General features: G+C 30.1%; 2 protein-coding genes across 2 annotated transcripts in view; both read left to right on the plus strand.

Moving 5' to 3' along the window:
• The first annotated feature begins 403 nt into the window (after positions 1 to 403).
• On the plus strand, positions 404 to 20,546 carry LOC136274348 (uncharacterized). Its single transcript, XM_066080904.1, has 34 exons — positions 404 to 512; positions 4,073 to 4,217; positions 4,380 to 4,558; positions 5,903 to 6,044; positions 6,524 to 6,702; positions 6,847 to 6,988; positions 8,563 to 8,735; positions 9,005 to 9,361; positions 9,597 to 9,824; positions 9,931 to 9,993; positions 10,196 to 10,354; positions 10,497 to 10,643; positions 10,889 to 10,987; positions 11,169 to 11,263; positions 11,385 to 11,573; positions 12,329 to 12,400; positions 13,291 to 13,396; positions 13,511 to 13,648; positions 14,110 to 14,173; positions 14,314 to 14,449; positions 14,714 to 14,766; positions 14,903 to 15,011; positions 15,101 to 15,204; positions 15,306 to 15,408; positions 15,553 to 15,730; positions 16,313 to 16,382; positions 16,472 to 16,538; positions 16,774 to 16,859; positions 17,056 to 17,182; positions 17,289 to 17,330; positions 17,493 to 17,630; positions 17,730 to 17,855; positions 18,013 to 18,090; positions 18,334 to 20,546. The coding sequence occupies exons 1-34, from the start codon at positions 443 to 445 to the stop codon at positions 18,421 to 18,423; spliced, it is 4,254 nt and encodes a 1,417-aa protein (XP_065936976.1). The 5' UTR covers positions 404 to 442; the 3' UTR covers positions 18,424 to 20,546.
• A 4,184-nt stretch (positions 20,547 to 24,730) lies between these two features.
• Positions 24,731 to 27,724, plus strand: part of LOC105333849 (receptor-type tyrosine-protein phosphatase kappa) — a 34,203-nt gene continuing 31,209 nt past the window's right edge. The window contains exons 1-2 of the mRNA XM_066080906.1: positions 24,731 to 24,877; positions 25,000 to 25,176. Of these exons, the coding sequence (XP_065936978.1) occupies positions 24,814 to 24,877; positions 25,000 to 25,176 (241 nt within the window). The 5' untranslated portion in view covers positions 24,731 to 24,813. The remainder of the gene's footprint in view (positions 24,878 to 24,999; positions 25,177 to 27,724) is intronic.

Genomic DNA, 27,724 nt, shown 5'->3' on the forward strand with positions numbered 1-27,724 from the left:
ATACTCTAAACATGTTAATAGTGCCCTTCTCCTTAAGCTATGACATCATTTGTCAAACGTGCATTTGAACGATTATTTGATATTAAAATGCAGAGATGATTCGTGACATAATGGAAATGTCCTATTTCTCAACAATGATAATAGATTATTGTTAATAATGTCACTGTTATCGCTGATAATAATTACCTTTTTTGGTAAATGAAATACCAGTAGAAGACAGTTATAGATGGTATTTTGGTGATGTCGTGACGTAAGTTTTGCTACTGTTATTTAATATATTGAAATACATTGGTAAAAGCAAATTTGAATGCAATGCAAATGTAAATTTTGTAAAAAGCTTTCAGTCAAGTCAAAACACTTCATCGAGTACAAGTATGAGTTAATACCCCATAAGACACTAAATATAAACATAGTTTTACTTCTCAGAAATCAGAATGTGAAAATGAATAGCGCTGTGTCAGTCTTTTCATATATTATCATAGTTGTTTATTTTAGAAGATTCTTTTGCCTAGGTAAGTTTACATTCAAATTTGTACTTACTACTTACCGCATTATTGTTAAGGGATTGTTGTAAAAAAAAAAAGCACAATCAATTATACAATTGTTTTAAAATGGGAAATATGTAGGGATTTAAATTTTAATTACTTGAAACTAAACAGCGGAAACCGTTATTGTTGGTATGTTAAATCTAATTTATAATTTCAAATCAAAAATAATCTATAAGTATACTGTATTACTTACTTATTGTTAGGACATTATTAATCACCGAATAGTTTACGGATTTTTCCGTTTTCCCGATAACACCAAAGAGCACGCGGCAGGTGTGACCAGTCAGCAGAAGATGCTCACTCCTCCATGGTACCTGATCCTACCTCTAATTTTTGTAGAGGTCTTCTATAGTTTAATGGTATTTAAAAGATGATATTGTAACAAAAATGTAGAAAGAATTTTTTCCTTTTAACCCTAAAAAGTGTTTTAGATTCCTTAGTCGGTAAACTTTCTCAGTTGTATATTTCAATCGATAAATAAGCCTCAGTAAGTACCCAAATTTTATTGAAATGTATCGGCTTTATTTTGTCACTGTACACACGTCTCGATGTATATTCTTATTCTGCAATCTTAGATTGCAAAATAAGAATATACATCGAGACGTAGATTGCAGAATAAGAATATACATCGAGACGTATGAACAGTGACAAAATCAAGCCAATACATTTCAATAAAAAGTACAGTGCTAAATAAGGAGGCTGAAGACACAAACAGTTTGTGTCTTTAGCCTCCTTATTCAGCACTGTACTTTTCTTTTGTTTTTCGTTATTTTTCAAGAAAACACAAAAATATTATTAGAAAAAAAGCATTATTGATAAGTTTCCAGAGCTTGATCGTAACCTTAATTAAAGGATAGTGAAATCAAATAGCTCATCTATATTTAATTTCATGCGCAAAGTGCAATATTGTCACTAACATATCAAAAGTAAAACACTAATTAAAAAATAGAATCAAACGTGGCTAAAAAGAACAATAAGAAGTAATTCCAGACACGATTGTGCTACAATAAAACAAAAATAACAAATTAATAGCATTTTTTGCCAAAACATTTATTGTGCAACTTTCTGAATGGTAACCAGTAATGAAAGTAACTTGGTAATGCAAAATTGGTAAAACAAGGCAGTTTTTTTTAAGTGTTTCTATCAAAGCGGGAAATTAAACATGATATTTTGTTTTGTTTCTTTAATAAAAATGATGACTCCGTCTTTCATAAAGTGTTCCTGGTAATGCATTATTTCTTTATCTACAGCCTAGCCCGATAAAATACAATTATAACAATTTTTACCTGCTATGAAAGATAAGTTGACCCAGTTTATTGAATCCTTCTTCCCGGTGTTATGATAATTGTTTCATGTTAAGTTGAATATGTTTCATCTTTCATATTGATTTTTGTAAATTGTTATAAAAGATGTATGATTGCTATTAAGTTCATTTAAGATTCTCGTTCAGTTTAGAATTAAATATTTTAAGTTAAAACTCTGAAAATATCTCGATATTTTCAGATATTTGCCTTGCTTGAAGAAGTTTATTAAAACATAAAAGTTATCATTTATTATCTCATAGCAACAAAACACACAAATACGCACAATGAGTGAAACGTGTATAGTAAAATAAAAAAAAAAGCTACGTGTAAGTAAACTTGAAAAATGTTGGAATTTTAGGCATTAATCCTATACTATAATACAACCATACTTAGTACTTTCTCACACTAAAAATACTAATGCGTCCTTCTCGAAAATTCGATGGAAAATGAAGAACGCCGTTGTGCACAGTTGTGTCACCTTTTAAACTTTTGATATATTGCCATATATTTGACACAAACTTTTATTGTTTGATACTACACTGTGTATTTTTACGCTAGGTGAAGTAATGATGAAACATTAAGAAACTTTAAGTCTGATAATTGACATAACAAAATAAAATGGCTGAAAAGTCTGAGGTAAAAATGAGATGCATATATTGTTGATTATTAATTTTCTTTTATGAGTTAATAATAGTTGGTTTGAAAATGAATGGTGTGTTTGTTAAGCATGGAACTTTTTTCATGCGTATAATTGTTACATCTTGTAGTAAATTTGTTGTGCAGCTGAAACCATAATGACGTGGTAAATCATGTGATTAAAAAAACCTCTAATTTTCTGCAATCATTCATTTATTTTTGATAACATTCCTTTTACTTATGTAGTCTTACTATTTTGCTGTTGCCATTTTGTTCTTATATGTATTAGGATACCAATTACACTTTTTTATACTTTTTTCTGGTGAAGTGGAAACCAAACCGTATTTTGAAATCCTTTGTGACGTTTTGACTAATTTTGTGCAATTTAGATAAAAATTTTGTGGTAATGGAAAAGTAAAATGAAGCCATGCATTTCTCAAAAAAAATTTCATATCATTATGTAGAAATTTATCTTGTTGGCACTTTTTTTTATAAAAAGAGCGATGTTGGTCCCATTGCTTACCTTAGAAACAGTGTTTAAAAAAAATTGCTAAGTTGGAACGATATATATCAAATACTCTGCATTGCTTAAACCTTATCTAAAACATATTAGTTCTATCAATTCTAGACATAATTTTTTATTGTATTTCAAACTAAACAATAATTTCTGATCACGATTTTTCAAAGAAGAAAGATGTGCAAGTAAAATGTTTTACTCCAAAAACACATAAGTATTGTTGGCAAAACGGTATTTAGAACGAAGATATACTAGTAAAATAATAATTAATTCCACATTTTATTTTAAATGATTTGCATTTTTTTATGACTGACTATTCAATTAGGACAGCTGTTTAACTATAAAATGTTAATCTTTTTGCGAGTTAAAATGTGTTTTATTCATTTGTAAAATATAAAGCACAATACTGCAATAATTAGATATTAAAACACGATTGATAATATCAGAAGTTCATAGCCACTTTACGGTGTTATATTTCTGTGCTCTGCAAACAAGTTAAAAATTGATCGTGTAAACAGTATATATACATGAAACATAATTTTGTATACATGCAAGATGATTATATTGAAACAAATCCTTTTAAGGCATTGAAAAAAATGCAATGCAAACATGAGTATCTGACAGATATCATAAAGGATACAAGTTATTAAAGTCTACATGCTAATATAGTATGCTAACAGTTAACTTATGTATGTCAGCATTTTATTTTATTATCTTAATATTCAAAATACTTATATTATGTATCCCATGCTTGTGATTTTAACATTTGGAATTGGAATTAGGTACTTTTAAAGTTAATTTTCTGGATCAAATTTACCTCACTAACTGAGCTATATATTATAAGAGAATCAGGTATGTTTTGTTTAAATGCAAGTTTATAGAATATTACATTATTTTACCTGTGTATTACTATTGATATAAGCCATAAATTATTTAGCCAATAAATTAAAAAATGACATTCCTTAAACATTTATGCGGCTAAATACATCTTAGTTTGACATTGTAAGTGCATGAATTTCCCCTAAAAAATATTGTATCAAGATTTTTATTTGCGTGTTTATGTTTAGACATACCTGTCCGACTAATTGGAGGCGCGACTGGGTATGAGGGTAGATTAGAAGTGTACTACAATGAAAGCTGGGGGACGGTGTGTGATGACGTATGGAACAAGCAGCTCTCTGCTGTAGTGTGTCGATCTCTAGGGTTCACATGGTAAGGTTCTTTGATCAATGGCGTAAATATGTCAATCTTGGTAAACTTGTAACCACGTTAAGATAGTATGTTTTTCATGTATTTTACTCCAAATACGCCACATATACCTTAATGAATAATGTGATATTGAAATTGTATTCACAATATATAGTAATTAATCAGGAATACCTCTGAATCCTATTGTTGTGCTCGATATGGTCTTGGTTCGGGTCCTATCTGGTTAGACAACGTTAACTGTACTGGGTCTGAGGAAAGAATAGAGGATTGTAGGCACAATGGCTGGGGAATTTCCAACTGTGGTCATGGTGAGGATGTGTCTGTCAGCTGCCTACCGTCGAATGGTACGATTCTTTTAATGTCTGTTTAGTGTAGGTTTCTATACATGAAAATAAGAAACATTTTAACTCTGATGCAAATTTTACTGATTGTTTTGGATATTTTTATTACAATAACTTAAAAACAAAAGTCTCTGTTATTGTAATAATCATTGTATTTTAAACGACAAAATATATAAGGAATAATTGTCATCATATGTTGTTCACACGATTTTACATTTAACACAAATTCTACATGTATGTGTTCGCCCCGATAAATTAAATATTTTATAAAATATGAAATAAAATAATCTAAAACTTAAAAAATATTAAAACTACTGTGTCCTCTATAGAAAATCAAAAATGAAATAAGACACTACCAATATTAATTAATTTACCGTGACGAAACTTCGAACACGAAATTGGTATTCTGCAGCAAGAGCTTCATTTTATGGCTATTTTTTGTGTTGCCAACCTGAATAAATAGTAATCTTAACAGAATTGATTTCTGGTTAATATGGCACGTCAGTTCTTTTGACAACCGACAGCAATACCTAACAGCTTGGCAAAATCATCCAAACCGGATATCCTGCAAAGAACAGGGTCTTATGTCCAGAGATCAAAATTGCTTCATTCTTAAACACTTTGGAGATAAGAAGAAATTAGCCATCTTGACAAGTAATAAAAAAACAATCCATGGCAGTGAAATATCATTTAAACCAGCCCTTAAAGAGGAACAATTACGCGCTGGACGTCCAGAATGGAGCAAAGCAGTTACTCAAAAGAAATAAAACCCCACATTTTGCACTGTAACGGAGTACTAATGTACCAGGCCATGGGAGTCACTTTTGTATAAATGTTTTTTTTAAATGGTAACTTATGTATTCTATTAATGTCAATAGCAATTTATGTTTATGCCATATTCTACAAATCTACAAGAATTGAAAAAAGGTGTATGTACATAATGTAACCATTAAAACAAGAACATCGACTTTGAGTAGTTGTATCAAACAGTGCTGTAATGTATGTCTGTCTTTGTCATTGTTGTCAATTCGGACATGTATTAAATAAATTGAAAAGATTTGTTCGACATTTAAATAGTACGTAATGTGTTGATATTTCAATTGCTACCAGCGCTTTTTTTACTTCGTTTTAAGATGAGAATAGTTACATTATACCGAAAGTCTACATTCTAGTACAAATGACTAATAATTAAACATATTTGCATTTATGCAAATATACTTTGAATAGCTTAAAATATGTCAAGAACCTGATGAATGCCTCATTGACATATTGTTTGAAAAAAGTGATAGTTTATTTCTGAACGATGATGTTTAAGCAATGCTTATTGATGACCACTTACTTTTGTAGATGTGGTACGACTAGTAGGTGGTTCATCAATATACGAGGGAAGGCTAGAGATTTTTCACAATGGAATTTGGGGTACAGTGTGCGATGATATGTGGAACAGCCATAACACAGCTGTAGTGTGTACATCTCTTGGATTCTCGCCGTAATTCTCTCCTTCTCTATCTCTTTATCTCATATTATCGGTGGAAGACGGCAAACTCAAATATTTACTTCTTTTGATATTCTTTTCGTAACTTACCCAGTGTATAAGTGTAAAGTAATATAGACTGTTAAGGAGGTATAGAGCAACTCCATATTGTGAAGTGCCTACTATCGAAATAAACAATAAAATAATATTCAGTTTGATTTTATATGCTTTTTTCTTTCACAAGTATGTTAAATAACAGCGTATCACAATATCTTAGAGCGTTGATTGCAAATCTTACGTTAGAAACCCACTTTGGCTTTTAGAATTTTCAAAACAAAAAATTATCTTGGGGTAAATATTGTAAAATTTTAAAATTGGGAAATGGGGGATGATACCATTAGCATACCCTTGTTTAGTGGGAAAATGCATTGTATAAGCAGATAAGGAATTATGAACAACTATTTATGAATAATATTGACTTTCATCTTTATCAGTTCTGAGGCTGTGACAGTACATGGCCAACCTTTTGGACTAGGGACGGGACCAATTCATTTTTTTAATGTTGTGTGTCAGGGAAATGAAAGCAGTATTGTGCAATGTCAAGACTGTGGATTTGTTAATCACAACTGTGACCACGCGAAAGATGTTTTTATAAACTGTACGTCTCACAAAAGTAAGTTTCGCTTACTATTGTAACGAATGAATGATAATTTTACCGATTTTTGATTCGTATTCTTTTTTCAATAGCTTGTGAAGATAAACTTTCTCATGTCAACACGTATTTACAGCATTTTTCAAAACTAAAATCATTATGTAGAAATCACGACGAGGCTTGTCGGAGGTTCTACTTACGAGGGGAGAGTAGAAGTCTATCAAAATGGAACTTGGGGAACAGTTTGTGGAAGATGGTGGGGTAACGCCGATGCAGCAGTAGTTTGTAAATCCCTGGGATTTCCTGGGTATACTTGATTTTGATATCATAATGGTTATGTGCCTTATGACAAACCAATCAAACTAAAATATTAATGCTTTTTATAGTTTGTTTAAAGGTGTGAATTAATAATGGGTCACGGTATTAAATTCATCAATATATTACATGAATCTAATGTTCCGACATGTTACGACACATTCTCATGTAGTGTAAATTCAAATTTGTTTCAAGTCGTGATATCCGATGGTAGGCCGAATGAGGGGTTGAATTTTTACACTGGAATAAATGAATGAAAATCCTCTCAAGAACTTTAATACAACAATATTGGAATATGGAAACAATTTTTTTTTATTCCTAATTCTAAAATATATGATTTAAATATGTTAAAATCAATATTGTTAAAAAAAATATCGACCTAACCCCAACCCCGACCTATAGAATCTATACTACTATATTAAAACAATAGACTCGAATTTTTGGGCTTTAATCCCAAGAAATCGGAAGGGTACTGTCTTTTGTTTTATATATTTTCAACATCATTGGTACTTGAAGATTACCAATTTGTTTTTATTTTTTTCGATCAAGCTTCGCTCATTCATAATCAACGAAAAATCCTTTTGTAATCCGGAAATCATCTGGATTTTTTTTTTCATTTTACAATCTTGCGCATGTGCATTACATTCACGCTAAATCACGGGATTCTCTTTGGTATATGTTTCCACAATATTACATTTGCATGGATAAACTCAGTAACGATATTACAAATACGTGTTTTTGAAAATTTGTCTTATAACCTGTTCATTAATAGAAATACGGGAGATAACTCTAACTCAGTGCATTTAATATGTGCTGAATGTCAACATGGTGTGTAAAATCGAAGCGAGTGAATAAGTGTTAAATTCTTCATTAATATGAATCACATTTTTAGATTAAATGTGTCGATGTATCTATTTCGTAAATGTACGTTATAATATCCAACGTCAACCTGTGCATGCACGGGTCAAAGTCTAGTGTTAACTTAAAGGTCTGGAAATATGACTGAATAGCAGAGTTTAATTTGTCATTAAGTCACATTTCAGTTTCCCTTCAGTCATGTTTAAATTTACTGAATGACACAGATGCATCCTGTGCTCTGGATCGTTATAGACTACAAGAAGAAATTCATATTTTAATATAAAAAAAATATTTAAGTTAAAAACAGCTCAACCATGATATTAAACATATGGTACTACTAAAAATGTTGTTTCTTGTAAAAGGAATCCAATTTTTCTAATAATCTATAATGATTTTGATGACGGAATCTCTGGTATAAGGTTTTAAAAAGATAAATAAGCACTTGATAAAAAGTTTTATTGTTCTCAGTTCTGTTTTTACAGTATTGATTGTAAAAACAAACACAATAATTTTGAATGTATTTAATTAATAACATTAGAAAACATTCCTAAAGTTTTAGTGACAATCACATTTTTACAATGAAAATGTATTTTCAAAACTGTAACGACTTTTTTTATATTAACAATAATGTTTCTTTTTTTAAAATTACATTCTTTGAACCCAAAGAAATATGCAAAGACAGCATATCAAACCGTATCAATATTCTAGGACTGGTGCAGTGGGTAGCTGCTGCTCTTTATTTGGGAATGGATCGGGACCGATTCATCTTAATTATGTGGAATGCAGCGGTTCAGAAACAGATTTGAGCCAATGTGTGCATACAGAAGCAAAGAACAAGTATTGTGGGATTTACCATGCTTCTTCTGTCAAATGCCTAAATGGTTAGATCAAAAATATGCAAATTATATGTTCCTTTTTTTCCATGTTGTTTTCTTTAAATATAACATATATTACTTTATCTACGAATAGCTTTTCATGTACAACACAGAATATTATCTAGCAGTACTTAAGATTTAAAACAACATAACTTCATGGTTCAATCATTTTTAAATCTAAAATAATTCATATGATATGCATTTAGCCTCTTTCATAAATACCTCTTCATTACATTTTTAACATAAAACCTGAAATGATTTTGGCTGAATTACAGTTGATAAGGCTACATTTTCGTCATATGATCCAACTATACCCAATGTTCAATCAGCTATTATATGCCCATCAAAACCCGGCACAACAGCCACATCAACACATGCCCAAACAACAGTTGTTTTGCCAACATCTACTGAAACTTTAACGGCTACGGAAAATCAAATTACAACTGTGATGTCATCTCCGGTTCAAACTGCAGTTGTAACCTCACAAGCTATTCAAAGAAGGAATGTTTCTTTAACATCCTTTCAAAAAACCACTGTTACATCGGCACCAGTCTCATCAACATATGTAGGATCATCATCTGTTAAAAAAACAACAGATGTTCCAAGAACATCTAGATCAACAATGACATCACGTATGTAAATAATTCTGAAAATATGGGCATGTTATAATGAATCAGAAAAACAATTATATTATTAACAAACTTTGAATCAGTTAATCCTTTTGGCTGCTTTGTTTATTGATAAAAGAACAAGTAACACTGAATAAACAGGTTTTTAATAAAATATGATACATTGCTTGTAAAGACGAACTGCAAAATAACTGTTGAAAAATGTGTACCCTTAAAATGTCATTTTATTCCCTGTTAGATACAGAAATACTTCATTTCGAACATGTCAATTTAACACTACGTGAAGGCAAACCTGCCTGGTTTAAAGTGAAAGTACAAAGTAATGTATCGTGCGATGTTAAATGGTTTCATGATGGAACCCTTATTACCAGCTCCTCGACAAGGTTTACCATGACGTCAATTAGAAAAGATAATGACACATCATCACATACTCTCCATATAGCTCGCGTTCTACCACGAGATGGAGGTAAAGTACAAGGAAACTGAACATTAAGATGTACTTCTAATTTTTATCTATAAACTTCTAGTTCATTAAAATATAACAACGTTAACGTTAATTGGTTTTCTTTTAGGAGAATGGACAATTATTGCATCAAATCAGGAGATATATGCAACAAAAAACTTCACAACCACAGGTTTTAAACCAGATTTCTTTAGTTTTTATCCAGTATCAATATTTTTTTTCTTCTCAAGCAATAATGTCCCTTTTTTACGAAAATTGCAAAGTATTATTGTAATAAATAGTTTGTATAATTAAGATTGAAGTAAATTGCCCTAGTTGCCTTCTTTATAATGTTCGTACATTATCTTGTTAACATTAACTTCTTGTTGATCTAGTTATTCCTAGATTGAAACTTCAGATGACACCTCAGTACGACTTTTCAATAGCGCTCGGTGAAGAAATTAATCTGCAGTGTAATGTTATTAATCCAAATTCGTTGAATGATGTCGTCAACGGAAGTCTCGTTTTAAAGAAAGATGGATCTGTATTATCAGGTTATATGAATTTAAGATCAAGATGATTCATAAATTGTATGAATTTTAATATCATAAAGATCTATGGGGCTTTTTAAAGAAGTCTTTTATCGTTCTTGAAATCACAAATGAGTTTAATTGAGCTGTACTTTTGTTTCTTTAGATAACAGTTTTACAAATTTCTCTACGATGTGGAAAACGTTGTATGCAGCAAGCAGTCACTCTGGACGATACACCTGTGTTCTTTCTGGTTATGATAATTTGTTGGACCCTGTGTTTGCCTCTGTATACATTACTGTCATAAAGCCTGGTAATATTGGTCCTAACATTTTGAAAAAAAAATCAAGAAATCAAAATAATAATTCAGTATTAGAAGAGGAATTTTATAAGCTCTACAGAATATACTTTACAAAATAAAAAAAAACAAAGACATATTTGCATTTTTTTCATAATTTTATTAAGTACACATTTATTTCTTTTCAATGAGGGATAATAAACTTAATTTTAAACATTTCCTCATCAACCCAAGATAATTAAATGTTGCATTTTTTATAGGACAAATAAGATGTGAAAGAGAAGAATCAGAAGGTATAATGTGGAATACTACTCTTGCAGGAACAACTAAACATGAACCTTGTCCTGCAAATCAGAAAGGTTAATTGTTATATATTTTTTAAATAGATATGAAAAATATAGATTAATGGTCTTATATTTCTACATCAGATGTATTAATTTTGTAACTGGGCCATTGTTTCGATTATCACATTATTTGTTTATTCAGTATGAGAATATTAAAATTTGAAATTATAATGACTTCTATTGAAATGCAATCTAGGAATAGCATCAAGATATTGTGAGCCAAGTGGAAGGTGGGATTTTCCTACTTTTGTGAACTGTACGCTTGAAGCTTTCATAAATGCTTTATCTCAGGTATTTTAGTTGTCTAATTTCGTAGTGGATAAATAAAACTAAAACAAAATACCTATTATTTAACTGTTTGTTGATTAAACAAAGCATTCATTTTGTTTGTCTTTATTTTTAACATGAACAGTTAAATGAGATAATAGAAGACGGAATACAAAACACAGAGAAGGTTCAGGAGACAGTCAACAGCAGCTTACAAATGATGAAGAACTTGACGACCAATGAAATCAGTCCCGGGGACCTGCGCTCCTCTCTGAACATCTTGGAGAAGATTGTTTACGTCTCTAACTCTACTGGGTCTAATATTGAGAAAGAGGTTACTTATTCACTTTGCCACATTTAATCTTCGTTTGAAAAACTAAAATGTGTAATATTATACATTTATAAATTTGAATGCCTGAAATGATTAACAGTTTTATAATTGGAAATAAATTTTATTTTTTTATTGTCCTAATTATGTTATTGTATTTCTAATGTTTAAGATGGAATTTATTCATTAAATGCATATAGTCCAATCCACAATTTGAAAAAGTTGTTTCCTTTCCAGTGTCAATCCAAAGTTATGAGAGAAAAACCCAAATTTTCCTTATTTATGCAACTGAATATTTGGGCATCATGTGATGAAATCCATTGAAATTTAAATGTGATTTATTCATTTGATGTGTTGGGTTTTCCATCCTGGGACAATCAAAATACACACCAAAAATTGATTTTTAATTTATATGTCAAAGTTACAAAACCTCGTTACTACAAAGGCTACTATGAGAAATCTATGGGTTTTCCCCAAAGATGGCAGTCTTGTCGTCTTAAATTGTGAACATTAGAAAAAAGAAATAGCTAAAAGTCAAATGATTTTTCAAAGACTAACGGAAAATAAAGTATACATTTTATTGATTATTATACATTAAAAACCTTACCTACTTAAAAAAAAACACTGGTTGTTTTGGATGTTATTTTTAAAAAGTTTTGTGAATTGCTATATTTCAGCATTGTTTTTAATGTTACATGTTTGTTTATATAATTTGTGAAGATTGCTATAAATTAAAATTTATATGTATTACTTTACCAAAGGCGTTTTATGCTGTTATTGACAATGTTATGTCAACAAGTAACTCAAAATCTTGGTCGGCAGTCATTGAACAGGTACGTGTTTATTTTGATTGTGTAGGATAGAAGTATTGTGTTGTTAAGTTTTTTTAGGGTACACCACTACACCTGACTTATACATTTGTAAGTCACTACGTCACAAAATGGCGATTTCAATGTGTTGTTCAATTGTGTGTATGGTTGAATATTCTAATAGCACATGATTAAAGTCACGGGTTTGTGAATCGCAGATCATGAGTTCGAATACGCTTGAGGCTTTAGTTCATATTTTTTAAATTAAATTTTTGAAAATATAATTTTTTTAACAAAAATTGAAATTTGCTTGCCTAATTAACTTGTATTCTACTTATCAATCATGATATATTTTATAATTAAATAATATACAGCTGATTTGAAAATCTATTTCAAGGTTTAGTGAGCTTCCTTAGGTCAAACGTTTTAAAAAGATATCATCTTTAGAATAACAAATTTAAAAGAGACCATGTTTGTATTGGGTATTTGATCGTTTTGAAATTAAAACTCTTTTCAATCCCTATAATACTTTATTACAGTTTTGAACATAAGAATAAGCTCATTCAAAAATGTTTGATGTGTGATTAAATATTAGCCAATAAAGTTTTAGCAGAATCTTAATTTAAAGTGTCAAAAAAAAATCTGTCATACAGTCGATATTAACTGACGCCATTTCTAATCACCAATACTTTGCAATTTTATACCAACGGACAGATGGCTAATTGCAAATCTATTATATATGTTCGGTTTTTGATTAAACATATCACCTAGTGTAAATTACAACATACATGTGCATGTACATGTACCAGTACGTAATACATTCTTTTGTCACTGATCACTGCTTGCAACTAACAAAATAATACAAAAAAGTTGGACTTCCTTTGACAAAAACACATTATCACTTTTCGTTTCAGACGGAAAAAGACGCTAGTTCTCTCCTAAAGAATATGGAACACTTCAGTGAAGTTGTGATTCAAAAAGAAAATATAACGGCGATTCAGTTCAATGGCTCTAATTTTGGTAACCGCTCATGTATTATCTGTTTAAGTGAATTATGCATATCGGTCATGTCTCAATAAAAATATTTTAAAAGGGTAATACTGAACGTGATTTTTGTTTCTTTTTTCCATGAAGGCGTGGCAATAAATCAAGCAAAAATTGATGAAACAGAAATACACTTTCCGGATGTGACCTCAACTAATCCATCTCACGACTCTGAAGAAAGTTCATCTTTTCTAGAGTTACCAAAACAAAAAGCAAAATTTGAAAAAGGTATACATTGCCTATTTTCTGTTGTGTAATAAACAATAGTATCAATAATTTAAATGTTATTTGTTGTTTTTTTATTAATATTGGAATGAAGTGACTTTATCAATTTAAATTGTTTGCAATCATCTTACTGGCTCACATATAAAAATACACGAAGTGACAACATTTGTGGAAACCTTTTTAATTATATGAAGTTTTCATCAACAGTTAGAATAAATGTTTTGTAAATTTATCATTGTTGTGAAATTCTGATTTTATTACAACGATCATCTTGTGTGACCGCATCATACATTGTCAATATATTATGTTAAATAGCATATAATGAGCTTACTGACTCCCACTTAAAAAGAAAATTTGGCTACAATATTTATGTATATCTTTTTAATCATATTAAGTCCTTATTACTAGTTAAAAAAATATTTTGTTAATTTATCATTGTTTGTAATTTTCTGATATTCTTACAGCGATCAACTATGTGGCTGCAATATACAAAACAATGTCAACAATTTTGCCCTCTAATTCTGACATGTGAGTTTTTCAAAATAATCTTTTTTATGTTATTTTAAACGTTGTACGTACTCCTTCATAAAAAAATGCAATAGGCCTATTAAAAAACATTATTTCTAACTGCTGATAAGAATTTGATATGATTAAAGAATTATACACAGGGATCCAAATGTGGATAATCAAGATAAGACGTCAAAGAAAGCATTTGTCAATTCTCCAATACTGTCCCTGACAACTCAACCTAATCTTGGAGAGTTGACCCCGTCTTTGAATCTGGCGTTCCAACATATCAACAGTGTAAGATATCGAACATCTTCCCAACATAAACAAAATTAATATAATATTTAAATTATTATTTATACTATTTATTTAACATGCAGTATCTAGGCATTGCATGCTTAATTTTAAATGTTGTTGGTCATATACTACTCCAAGCAGTGCAAACAGATTGAATACCGCGCGTTAAAATAATGTTTTGTACACTATATCATTTTGTTTAACATGTAAATTAAAGTGTTAAAAGCTGTATCAATGTGTCTGATTCTCTTTAATGTGCATTAGATTGAGACAACTGGTATGCGCGCCGTGTGTGTGTCTTGGAATTTTACAGAAAGGTAGTCATTGAGTTGTCATTGTTTTATACAAATATTAATTTGATCAAGTCTCAAGCAAGAAATAAAAGAAGATTTTTTTTTATCGATTAATTATTGTAATTTTTTATCATCTTACATATTTTACTACTTATAAAAGCAAATGGACAGAAAAAGGATGCAAAGTAAACGAAAGTGATCATAAAAGGACAGTTTGCCGGTGCAACCATCTAACAAATTTTGCCATTCTAATGCGGCCATACTCTCCGGTAAGATTGATCTCTTTTTTATATATTGATGCATTATGATTCTTAGCTTTTGATCCTACAAACTTACAAACAAATGTTTATTTCTTGAGGTGTTGGAAGAGAAGCAGTCCTTGAAGACGATATCTCTTGTTGGGATGATAATCTCTCTAGCGTTCACATCTCTGACGTTTATAATCTACATCTTGACTTGGAGGTGTGTAAAAAAATGATTTATAATTTTTACATAAGGATACGGCGAATCGTTAAAATTATTACGAACAACCTCTTTGCGTTGCATATTTTTTTTCTTTTCAGATCCATCAGAAGTGACCAAAACATCATAATGTTGAATATTTGTGGGTCGTTGATTTCGTCATATGCCATATTTATCTCTGTAGTGGAACAAACAGAAAATGAGGTTCACATTTTTTTTTTCGCACTGTTTGTGCAATGTACTCTATTGTTTTAGATTGAAACAAAACTTTAGTAACAAAAACTTAACATATTCATTATTTTTTAAAGTTAAAATATGATAAACGACTATCATTATGTCAACATTCAGGTTGTGTGCACTGCGATCACGGCCATTCTTCACTATTTCTTCCTGGTTACCCTCTTCAGTATGCTGGGAATTGGCGTCTATTACTTCATGCGTATATCAGTCACGTCCTACGCTATGCGTGTGGCAAGCAATTTTGGATCTAAGTCTAGAGTCCATTGGTTCCTGGTAGGAATATGGGGTAAGTGGGTGTACCTGCCGTGTACACTTGCAGGTATTGGTGTGTTTCCATTTAAATAGTCCATTATCTCTCTCTCTCTCTCTCTCTCTCTCTCTCTCTCTCTCTCTCTCTCTCTCTCTCTCTCTCTCTCTCTCTCTGTTTAACATAGATGGTGTTTCGTATTTCAGATACACATTATATAAATAGTGCCTGTTTGGGAGGGTAACAGTTGAAATTGACACCCCGAGAAAACCATTGTCAACCGACGCGAAGCGGAGGTTGAGAATGGTTTTCGAGGGGTGTCAATTTCAACTGTTATCCTCCCAAACAGGCACTATTTATTTTGTTATACTGAATGTCTTTTTTGAAATTTTTAAGAAAATTTTACTGCTTTTATATAGGAATAACGTGAATTCTACAGCGAACCGTACGCGCATAATTTTCGCGCATGTAACATTTTTTAATGTTACCCGTTGCCAAGTGCGTTGCTAACGCTGAGGGTAATAGTAAATATTATTAACTGCGTCTTAACCAATCAGATTTCAGTATCTAACATGAAAGTATAACAAAATGCTTTATTTACTTTTAATGCAATTTAAACAGGCATTCCTGTCATTATTACTGCAACAAACCTTGGAGTGTTCTGGAGAAAAGGTTATCACCTGAAAAAATAGTATGTGTCCATTTTATGCCATTTAAATTATTCCTCTGCACTGATCGTACTATTTTTGACAAGTATCCATTTATTTCTTGGATTGTTAGTTGTTGGTTGTCCATGGATGGGGGCTCTCTCTACCTGTTTATTGTTCCTGTCTGTTTAATATCATTCGTAAGTTACCTTCTATTTTGACGATGTAGATAAATATAACAAAATTTTCAAAAAAAAATTCAACAAAACAAATAAATATAATAAAATTTTAAAATACATTTTGCACTTTTGTAATCCATGAAAATTTGAAATAAGAAAGGTTTTTTTCTCGAAAAAAATAATTAATTTTATATCATATTGAAATGATTCATTATAAGAAAAAAATATTGTCATACAATTTATATTCAAATTTCAGTTAAACCTTCTGATTATTGTTTCATTGGTCAGAGTTCTATGTGCTACAAGCGTAATGACTAAATCCTCTTTACATAAAAAAGCGACGTAAGTTATTATCTTTTTATTCATAGATATACATTCACTTGTATATGCTGATATATCCCGTTTTATGTTATACTTCATTACTAATAGATTAAATATCAAATTTGTCTACTTTTGAAATCTGGTTTAATAATTTTTGTTACAATACCATTATCATCATAAAAGTTAAACTATTTGCAATATGACATTACACGGGTAGGGCCGGACTACGATCCTTAGGAACACTGCTTCCAGTTCTTGGTGTGACCTGGGTATTTGGAATTATGGCAATTAACGAAGACACAGATATCTTTCAGTACATTTTTGTCGCTGCAAATTCCTTACAGGTCAGACTAGCTCAAGATGTTGGGCTTTTTTTGTAACAACTTCAAAGAAAAACAATACTTCTTTCATCCTTATTGCGCCATTTATTTTTATTTTTTAATTTTTCAGGGATTTTTTATATTTGTTTCACACGTTTTGATGAATAACAAAGTAAGTATATCCATGGAACATATATCAATCGGGAATTTTCTTCTTTTTTTCGCTGATATCTTTTTTTTAAAATATTCTTTTTTGTTTTGGCATATAAAACTTTTAAACAATTATGTATTAATTTATAATTTGTCAATAAAATTCATTTTATTTTCCGAAAAGGTGATGCAAGGGTTAAGAAACAAGTATCCAGCCTTCAGTTTATGTAAAAGAAAAACTAAACACAGAAAAATAGAATCTGTTTCCATTTCACGAAATAAGTCGACAACTAAATTTGATTCTCCGCTTAAAGAAGATAAGGTGAAGATTGTTTTACATGATAATTATAAAATGATTATAGTGATAACAATTATAATAGATCCTGTTGTAATGAAAACCTGAAACAATTTTTTTTTTCAGAAAAGTGGCAAATTTGAAAGATCTCGACAATTGAAAATAAAAAAGAATAAAGTAAAGAAGTCCGAGTCTTTTATGACTGAGAAAACGATGTATACAGATTTCAATCGCAGTATATTAAAAGAAAATGTAGGTTTATATCAGAAATATAATTATATACGATCTTGTTTCTCGAAATAATATTATTTGTATTTAGGCATGAGTGTGATATCACACTTTTTATAGAGGTCTTTGGTTTTTATATCGATCACATCATGTACATATTTATATCTTGCAACTATTGCAGAGTTCAGTAATGGCAATAAATAAATCTGCGATACAAAGGATACAGAAGATGGGAATAATATCGGAAGGAAAAGACACGGTAGAAGTCATCTGTTTATCACTTTTTAAAGACATTTTTTTCTTTTTGAATATAAGTTGTTGTGATTAACTATATTCAAACAATTGTTGTTTATTATATTATGTATAGTATCAGAAGAGTTGAGCTGATTTTTAGCATTTCACTGATTTAAATCTCTATGAAAGATATAAAAAATGGTATAAATATTGGTGACGTTTCGAAAAAATGTTCAGTCATTTTTTAAATTGACATTTTCTTTTACAGAGAAGAATGTTTCGATGGCTGTTCAGTCTAAATACCCCGGAAGAAAACGGATATGGTGAAAAATATAAAAAGTTGGAAGAAACATCTTGAACGCCATGGGATTTATCAAAAGACATTTAGACTTGCTCAAATATCTATGTTGTTTTAACTTTTAACATATCTTTTGCAAATTTAACTGAATATCACAAACTTTGTTTTCTGCTTTCAATAATACTCAAATGTTGTTAACATGTATAGTCCATTCTTGAAATCATTTAAAGTTAATAAAAGGAGCTCGTTTTATTAAATATCGAGACTTGAGCATGTCTAAAATCTTGATGTGATTGTTTTTATTTGACATATAATTTCATTCACTAGCCTAATTTCATTCATAAGCCTAATTACTGCAAAAATTTGGCGCAATACATACACTGTATTTGAATACCACATTAACTCTTTATTCTTTGTTATCAAAGTTCTCCACTGTAAAGATCTTCTTCTATCACTGTGAATTTCTCTACTCATATCTATCCCCACCACCTATAATTGGTTGTTGATTTTTAAGATAGCAGCGATAACGTAACGTAAAAAACGTATTAAGACAGCATCGGAATTTGGCGTGGAATTTTGAAATTTATATTGATGTGATTGTATTTTGGTTTGTATTTTTTGCTTACAATACTTGTATACCTTTCTTTTTGGTTTCACATTTTTACAATGAACGATGAAGAATTTTTTATTTTTTTATTTTGACATTTTCAATTCACAATTGCATATAAACATGTCATTAGTATAATAGCAAGTGAAATTACAATTTCAAAAAAAAACATTTTCTCATTAGCTGGTGTCTAATATATATATAGAAATATATATGCATAGAAATATACAATTAGTGAAAGTTATAGGGGAGAAAGTTCAGAAAGAAAGACTGATAGTATTATGTACAGAAACATTGTATCGATTTTTAAGTCGATTTTTTATTGAAAATTTCATCAGTCAGAGTAGATCACAAATCTGTTTCAAGTGTTTTTCATACTGAGTGAAATTACAATTTTTTAAAAGGAAATATTTTTCAATAAGTAATCTATTGATTATTATGGTAAACAATGCACTCATATCCAGTTTGGGTACCATTTTGTATTTACAGGCAAAAATAAACTGTTTCACAACAAGTGTCAGTAAGTTATGAACTTTGTAAATATTATTGTTGTTAAATTTACCAAATAATACACCTATATAAAACTATCGGAAAATTAAACTTTGATAGAATCATTTCTTCAACTGCACACCATATCTCTTTAACATTAGGACAGTCATAAAAAAAGATGCTCAATGGTTTCAACTTCTACATTACAAAATGTACAGTGCTCATTGTCTTTTAGTTTTGATTTCGTAAAAAAGTAGTTTGTTGCAATTATTCTGTGTAATATTTGAAATTGTTACCAGTGATATTTAGATTCCTTTGTAGTTTTAAAATGGAGCTCAAAAAGTTTACCCCAATCCGAGGCACTAAGTCTATAACCTTCTCCATGCCATTCATAGACTGCTTTGATTGTTTCTTTCTTTTTACTTATTAAGATATTATACATATCTTTACAACCTGTGTTTGCTTTCTTGAAAATTGAAATAGTATTTGGTATATGTGCTTGTATTTTAATTCTTGCCTCTTTGGTATTGTAAGTACCAATTCTATCCAACACAGCCTTTTTAAGTCCAGCATATTCTAAAAAGTTTGTATTTACATGTAAATTATTAACGGATTCAAGACTTATGAAATTGCCTTCTGAATTAAAAAGATCAATTATAAATATGAAGCCTGCATTAAAATAACTTTTTAGGAAAGCTGAATTACTATCAATTCTAATTTGTGGGTTATACCATATATTTTCACTGTGAATGTTTTAATTTTCAAGGGCTGAAATGTCTATTATTTTCTACCAGCTATAAAAAACTTCTTTCCAAAAACAGTTATGCATTATATTACCAAGTCTGGACAAAAAGTCTGTTCCTCTTAGCCATAAATTGTTCACTGTTGTATTTAGACTTGTCTCTAACAAATTAACCCATATAGATTTTGAGTGAGTTAGTCTCCTTATCCAGCTTGACTTCAAGGCCAGAATAAAGTCTTTATAATCTACCATTTTAAGACCGCCAGATCTAAAGTCTTGTATAATAGTTTGTTTAATTACTTTGTGTATTTTGCTTCCCCAAAGATAAAGGAATAATTCTCTTTCAAAGTTTTCTAAGAAGTCTTTACTTGGATTTGGTAATGTAAGTATCAAATGATTCATTCTTGAATATAAGGGATTTTATGACAGTTAATCTTCCAAATATTGTTAATTTACGTAGTTTCCACTGCTTTATTAGTTTTTTTTACATTTTTTAGTTTTACATTGTAATTTAAGTTTATCATTTCATCTAAGTTTACCGAAAAATTTATTCCCAGCAAGTCAAAGTTTGTATTGTTCCAATCAAGTTTCCATCTCGAGTGATGAAAAGTTTCTTTTGAGAATTTTTTACTTCCTATCCAACCATCTTTGTCTTAGAAAAGTTTATATTTAGTCCTGATATATCCGCAAAAAATCTAGTTCTCTAAGAATACCGTCTAATGTTTCTGGTGATCCATTTGTAAATGAAGAGGTGTCATCTGCATATTGTGAAATTTTGTATTCAGTATCACCTATTTTTATACCTTTAATGTCTTTATTATTTCTAATTATTGCTCCTAATATTTCTGCACAGAGCAAGAATAAGTAGGGTGATATTGGGTCACCCTCTCTGCACCCTCTTTGAGGGTAAAAATAGTCTGATATTATTCCATTTTGAATAATACATGTTTTTATGCCATTATAAAAGGTTTGTATCCAATCTTTTATTGAATTTCCAAAATTAAATAGGTCAAGTGTATGAAAAACAAATTCCCATGATATAGAATCGAAGGCTTTTTCAAAGTCAATTAACATAAGTAAACCTGGAATATTGTTTCTTTCGGTATAGTTCATTAGATCATATACTAATCTGATATTTTCACCTATGAATCTACCTTTCAGGAATCCAGTTTGATCTCTGCTAATTAATTTGTCCATGTATAACCTATTAGCAATACAGCCTGATGCAATTTTATAAAAAAACATTTAAAAGGCATATTGGTCTCCAATTTTTTTAGATACTGTTTAAATTTACCACTTTTCGGAATGCAGGTTATTATACCCAATTTGTTTGGCTCTGAAAAATGCTTAACTTGTTTTAAAAAGTTAATTGCTCGTGTGATAAATGACCCCAGGTCATGCCAGAAAAATTTGAAGCATTCACAAGAAAACCATCAGGACCTGGGCTTTTTTCATTTTTCATATTTTTGAGAAAGGATAAGACTTCATTTTTTGTTATGGGCCGTTCAAGAGTAATTGACTCATTTTCACTTAATTTTGGCAAGTTACAAGCATTCAGTTTGTCGTTAATTTCACTTAAATCTACATAGTGCTCTCTTTTTGGTATAAATTCTGATAAAAGCATTTTGTTTCATTTAATGTATCAAATTGATCATATAGAATAGATCCATCATTTTTAACAAGTTTTGATATTTGCGTATTGATATAATTCCTAGATTCTAGTGTAAGGAAATATTTACTAGGTTTTTCTATTCAACTTTTGATCTTTCTTATATTTTCTAGCTCTTTCTTTTTAATACTATATTCATTTATATTCTGATCTGTTAAATTAAGCTCTAAGTTAAGTATGTCCTTTTCCAATTGTTTTTCTTTTTTATTTATTTGTTTTTTCTCAAATGCTGCAAAAGATATTGATTTACCTCTAATTTCTGTGAGCAGAATATCAAGGAAGGTTTGATCTGTAATTGTAAATTGGATAAGCTCATTGTCTATATTTGTAACGCTTTCTCTCTCATATATGGGGCATGCATACTGAAGCTTCACTTTGTTAATTTCTTCCTTAATTAAAGTAACATATTCCTTATCTGTTAATAAAGAATTATTAAATTTCCAAAAACCTTTGCCTTTTTTAAATTCACTAGTTTTACAAGATAATATGACAGGTGAATGGTCCGACCGGTAACTATTTTCCGATTTGACTGATAATATCTTGGGTAGCAATGATTCTGATATTTAAAAAAAAATCAAGCCTAGCTTGTTTAATGGGGTTTCTTCTTCTCCAAGTAAACATTCTAGAATCTGGGTAATTCTCCCTTAAAACAACTTTTAAGTTTAATGTATTCATTAGATTATTAACTTCTTGTCTGGATTTAGGGCTATTATGATGTAGGTAATTCACTGAATCTAATTCTTTGTTTAAAATCAAATTAAAATCACCACCTAATATAATGTCTTGAGAAGAGTAAATATCTTGGAGGGTATTCAGTAGTTGAGAATTAAATTCTGGTTTGTCAGAGTTTGGACCATATATATTTATAAGCAGAAAGTGTAGATTCTCTACAATAACATCTAGAATCAAGTAGTTTCCGTTATCATCTCTGTATTGTTCATGAATTGTTATCTCACAATTGTTGTTAAAAAGAATAGCAACCCCTCTTGAATTAGATTTGTAAGAGCTTAAAAAAGCTTTGTATCCCCATTGTGTTTGTATTAGGTTTCCAACTTCTTGAATAAAGTGAGTATCTTGAATAAAATAAATATTATAATTTTTAGTTTTTAATATCTTAAAAACATCTCTTCTTTTATTTGGGTCTCCAAGGCCTTGACAATTGACAGTAAGTACTTTTAATTGAAAGGAACTATCCATTATCAAATTCGTACACGGTGGACATTGTGCTCCAACATAATTGTGCAGACATTGTATATCATTGTATTCTTTAATGAAAAATATATGGATGCGGTTCTGAGAAATTCAAGAGGTAAAGCCCTGTCTCTTATGTATCATACATGTAATTATAGTCTCTATAAAAAATACGTTAACGTTAGAATATATTGTAATACAGTCATAATCTTGATTCTGCATAAATGGAGCTATGTTTCATAATAAAAACTTTACCGTCAAAATTTCCCTGTGTAAATGGTAACATGAAATAATCCATGGACACGTATTACATACATTTTTATTTACAGCTGAGCCATTAGTTACAACACCGGAAATACGAAACGAAACGATTAAGAATTAATTTGTGTTTGATCAAAGTACAGAATGAAATCCATGTAGCTGAATTTTAAAACCAAAACTAACACTTCGATTGCTTAGTTGGTTAAATTTTTTTATTTGCGCTAGTGATCAAGAACATGTCATGAATCTAAATAGGATTTTTATTGAGTCTAGAGTGCAATAAACACCTACAGCCAAAGTTATTTTGCAACTGTAAACTCAGTTCATATTTGGTACGATAAGTTTTGGACACTTTTGCGACAGATTTAATAGCTTGATGTGTAGCAATTGACCATCCAAAATATGTTATTGCCGTATCAACTGTGGCTTATTATTTTGCAGAAACATCAAAATTTTAACTCACATTTCAGGCCTATTATTCAAAATATTTTATGTCAATCCTTATTCAGAAAGATATTTGTAGGGGCATAATAAGATTTGTGGAGACCATTTCTTGTGAATTGCTTAAAATTTACAGGTTCGTGGGGACGTAATTTCGTGTTTTCTCTGACACCTATCAAAAGCAATAATTTTAAACCATTATTTATTATTTCGCGAAGGATTGAACCACGATGAAATCTAATAAGACTCCAGATTATTTGATGCAGCATTCAAGCGATTCAATTATCCCTATAGCTCAGGTAATAAATAAAAGGAAATAGCTGTAAATATAACTGGTTTGTGGATGTTACTAAACGTTCAGTCAAAGAAAGGCAAAGAAATGGACATTACCGAAAGGGAAAAGAGGGTGGGACCAAAAGAGACATTGACAACGTCTAAACTTGGTCCATGTAATAGGTCGGAAGATGGACTCAAGACAAACAAACATGGTTATTTCTGTTGATGGCTTCATGTGCTGAACAGCATGAAGAAGCTTAGTGACTCTCTAACCTTTATTTAACTGAGAATATGTGTTGACAATCTTACAATGTGCTAACTTGCATTATTATTTTTTTTATATTAAATAGATATCATTATTTTATGACGTGTATTGTCTTCTTTACGTCGACTATGCAGCACTGGAACATTTCTAACAAGAAAAAATGTAAAAGCTATTGAATGATAGGCAATATAAGGTATGTACCGACAAAAGTAACGCAAACGCATCTAAAAATGATTCTCTTTCTTTAATATTTATTTAGAATAATATGTGGAAAGAAAAAGAGAAACGCTTTACAGTAATAAAATACACAGTGAATTAATATTGTTAATTCTTTTCCCCTTCAATATCAAAAGCACATTTTTAAACCCACACAAAGCGGACGGAAGAGCATCGGGAACATATGTTTGCATATCAGAGATGCACTTAGAATCATTATAGAATACTATAACAGTGTTCAATTGAGGAAGGATTAATCGAAATTAGATACATGTACTGTAAAATAAGACATTATGAAAGATAGAAATGCTTTAGGAATTATTTGTTTAACACTGATTATTAAAATACCCGTCAAAGGTAAGTTTTTTTTAAGTTTTAGATTTTGTATTTGGTGAAAGATGTTTTCATAAAAGTATATAATATAAACGAATGCTAATATATAATATCGATGTCTTTTAATAAAAATTGAAACGTGGCAGCCTATGAAATACGAGAGGCCTACCAGTCCTCTACCAATGGGTCGTACGTGGCTTCTCTCGGATGTGATGGTGATATGGACACATTCTCTTTGACAAATTACGGAGACAATGAATCATGGTCTGTTGTACTGGATAAAATTTATAAAATCACCTGGATTTTCATCCGCATTAGAGCCGGTAAACGCTTTCTTTTTTCTGAACACATGTTTTTTTAAAACGAATATATTAGAGAAGTCATTTTTAATGATATAAGAGTAATTAATAAATCTTATATTTCTGGGTCACATAGCATTTCTTTTTTGCGTCAATGAAAAATAATGACGGACCAGACTGGGATTCGAACCCGGCCCCCCTGAATCTCTTGTCAGGTGCTCTATCATATATATATATATATATATATATATATATATATATATATATATATATATATATATACATACACACATATATATATATATATATATATATATATATATATATATATATATATATATATAGATAGATAGATAAAATAAGATATTCTTTATTTCCTCTTATTGGAGAGTATTATGATGTTTAACATGAAGCTAAATAACAAAAAACAATAAGAGAGAAATAAACATAAATGCAAACATATTTACAATCAGTTCAGGAGAAAACACTATTATTTTAAATTTTTCTACAATTAATAACAAAATGATCCCACAATCAAATTACGAATTTCGATACACAAATTATAATTTTTTCCACTTTTCAAATGTTATTTGGGCAAAACTGGTATTTGCAATGCACCCTAATAGAGCCAAATATTGGATTTCGGTATCTTGCAAATCAAAAGAAACATATTCAAATACATCTAAAATATCTAATAAATCTTCCAAAAGTTTGTCTCTCTCATTCATAAATAATGAACAATTGAGCATAATGTGCATGTTAAAATTGTTTTCCATTCTTTTACAATGGTTACACAATTTGGGAACCGTTTTCATAGACAATAATGCAATGAAACGATTAAAATATTTTCTCAGACCAGGGTTTTCTTTAACAATTGCCCATAAATGAATTGGCTTTAATTTACACTGAATATTTTTATATACTGACATTTCAGGAGTGCTGTACAACAATTGTTTCCATTTTGTTTCCTCTTCAATAAACACATTCTTGACAACTTGTTTTGAAAATATAGCTTTGTTGTAAACACAATCTGTATTAACATTAAGAGACAAATCATACTCAATTGCTGTCTTTTGAATAGTCTTCGTAACAATATATTTATCTGAAACATCCTCGGAAGATAAATACATAAAAACTTTATTATGAACAGTGGTTTTGTCCGCTCTCATTAGTCTACCGAGAAATAGAAGGCGGCATTTGTCTATGTATCCTTTTACTGACCACAGGCCCAGGTTCGATGTACAGGAGAGAGAAGGTGAGTATTTCGAGAGTCCTTGCACAATTCTTGAAAAATGTCGTTGGGTGCATTCCAGTTTGGACTGGTCCTTTTTTGTGATATCAGTCCAAAGTTCACATGAATAAAGACAAGAAGGAAGAACAATTCTTTTCCAAATTTTGGCTGACACAGCTGGGTTGATTTGGGAATTCTTAACGCCAACAGGATGGAGTGAATGAATTTTACTGTTATCATTTAAAACATATTTTAAGCAAAAGGTTTTTTCGTCCTTTCGGGTTTTTTTGGCCGAGGGAAAGTCTATCATAATGTATCTGGTATTGATCGTGAAAAGTTCTATTCTACATATAGTTGTTGATAATAGCTGATAGCGTCCTCTAGCACCAGCATATATGTTATTTTTAACAAGGAAAATAAAGACAAGAATTAGTCACAAACATTAAAAAACATACAACATTTTTCAAACCAGCTGAGCTAGCTTCCTTTTCTTTTCAAAAATAAACTTGCATATGCTTTTTAAATCAAAGTTTACAAACCTCGAAACTTGCAATATTTATCAGACTTTAATTAAGGCAATCTCTTAGGATTCAATACCTGTGTAATACAAACGCATAAAATCTAACTTCAATAAACAAAAAAGGCAAAAAATGTGCTTTACTAAAAGGTAGGATCACACAAGTAAACATCCTCTTCAAAGAATTATTTATTTTTACTTCCTTCCTATTGTTATCGAAAAAAAACTCGAAAATTATAGCCGTACACAAATATTTACCTAATACATAAAACGTCAATTTAAAAAATATGGTTGTTTTATGCATTATCTTTAAAAAATGGAAACCAATCGATAAGTATGGGACATTAATCAGTGATATATTTGATATATTACTGGCAAATTATTAAAACAAAAAAAAATTGTTTGTTGATTCATGCCAGACATGATGGGAGCGACATTGCAGAATAAAATAGATAACACACCTTGCTAACTTCATAAGCATTCCATTGTTTATATTTGCATCTTTCCTTTAAAGCTTTAAATTAACAAACTGATGGATTATAATTATACTTCTGTGCTAGGCAAATAATGATATGTTTCTCACTTTGTATTATAATTTATGAACTTTTTACTTTTAGAATTTGTCAAGTTATTTCAACAATACAAGTACAGTAAAACTCGTTTAGTACGAACACGAGTATAGCGAAATTTCGGATATAGCGAAATTTTTTTTAGTTCCCGGTAAAATTCTTGACAAATCTTTGCAAAATTTTTACGGTCATAACAAATTCAGATGTAACGAATTTATGGATATAGCGAACTGATTTTGAATCTTGTAGAGCTGA

Source organism: Magallana gigas, chromosome 4 (assembly GCF_963853765.1).
Source record: "Magallana gigas chromosome 4, xbMagGiga1.1, whole genome shotgun sequence".
Taxonomy (NCBI): domain Eukaryota; kingdom Metazoa; phylum Mollusca; class Bivalvia; order Ostreida; family Ostreidae; genus Magallana; species Magallana gigas.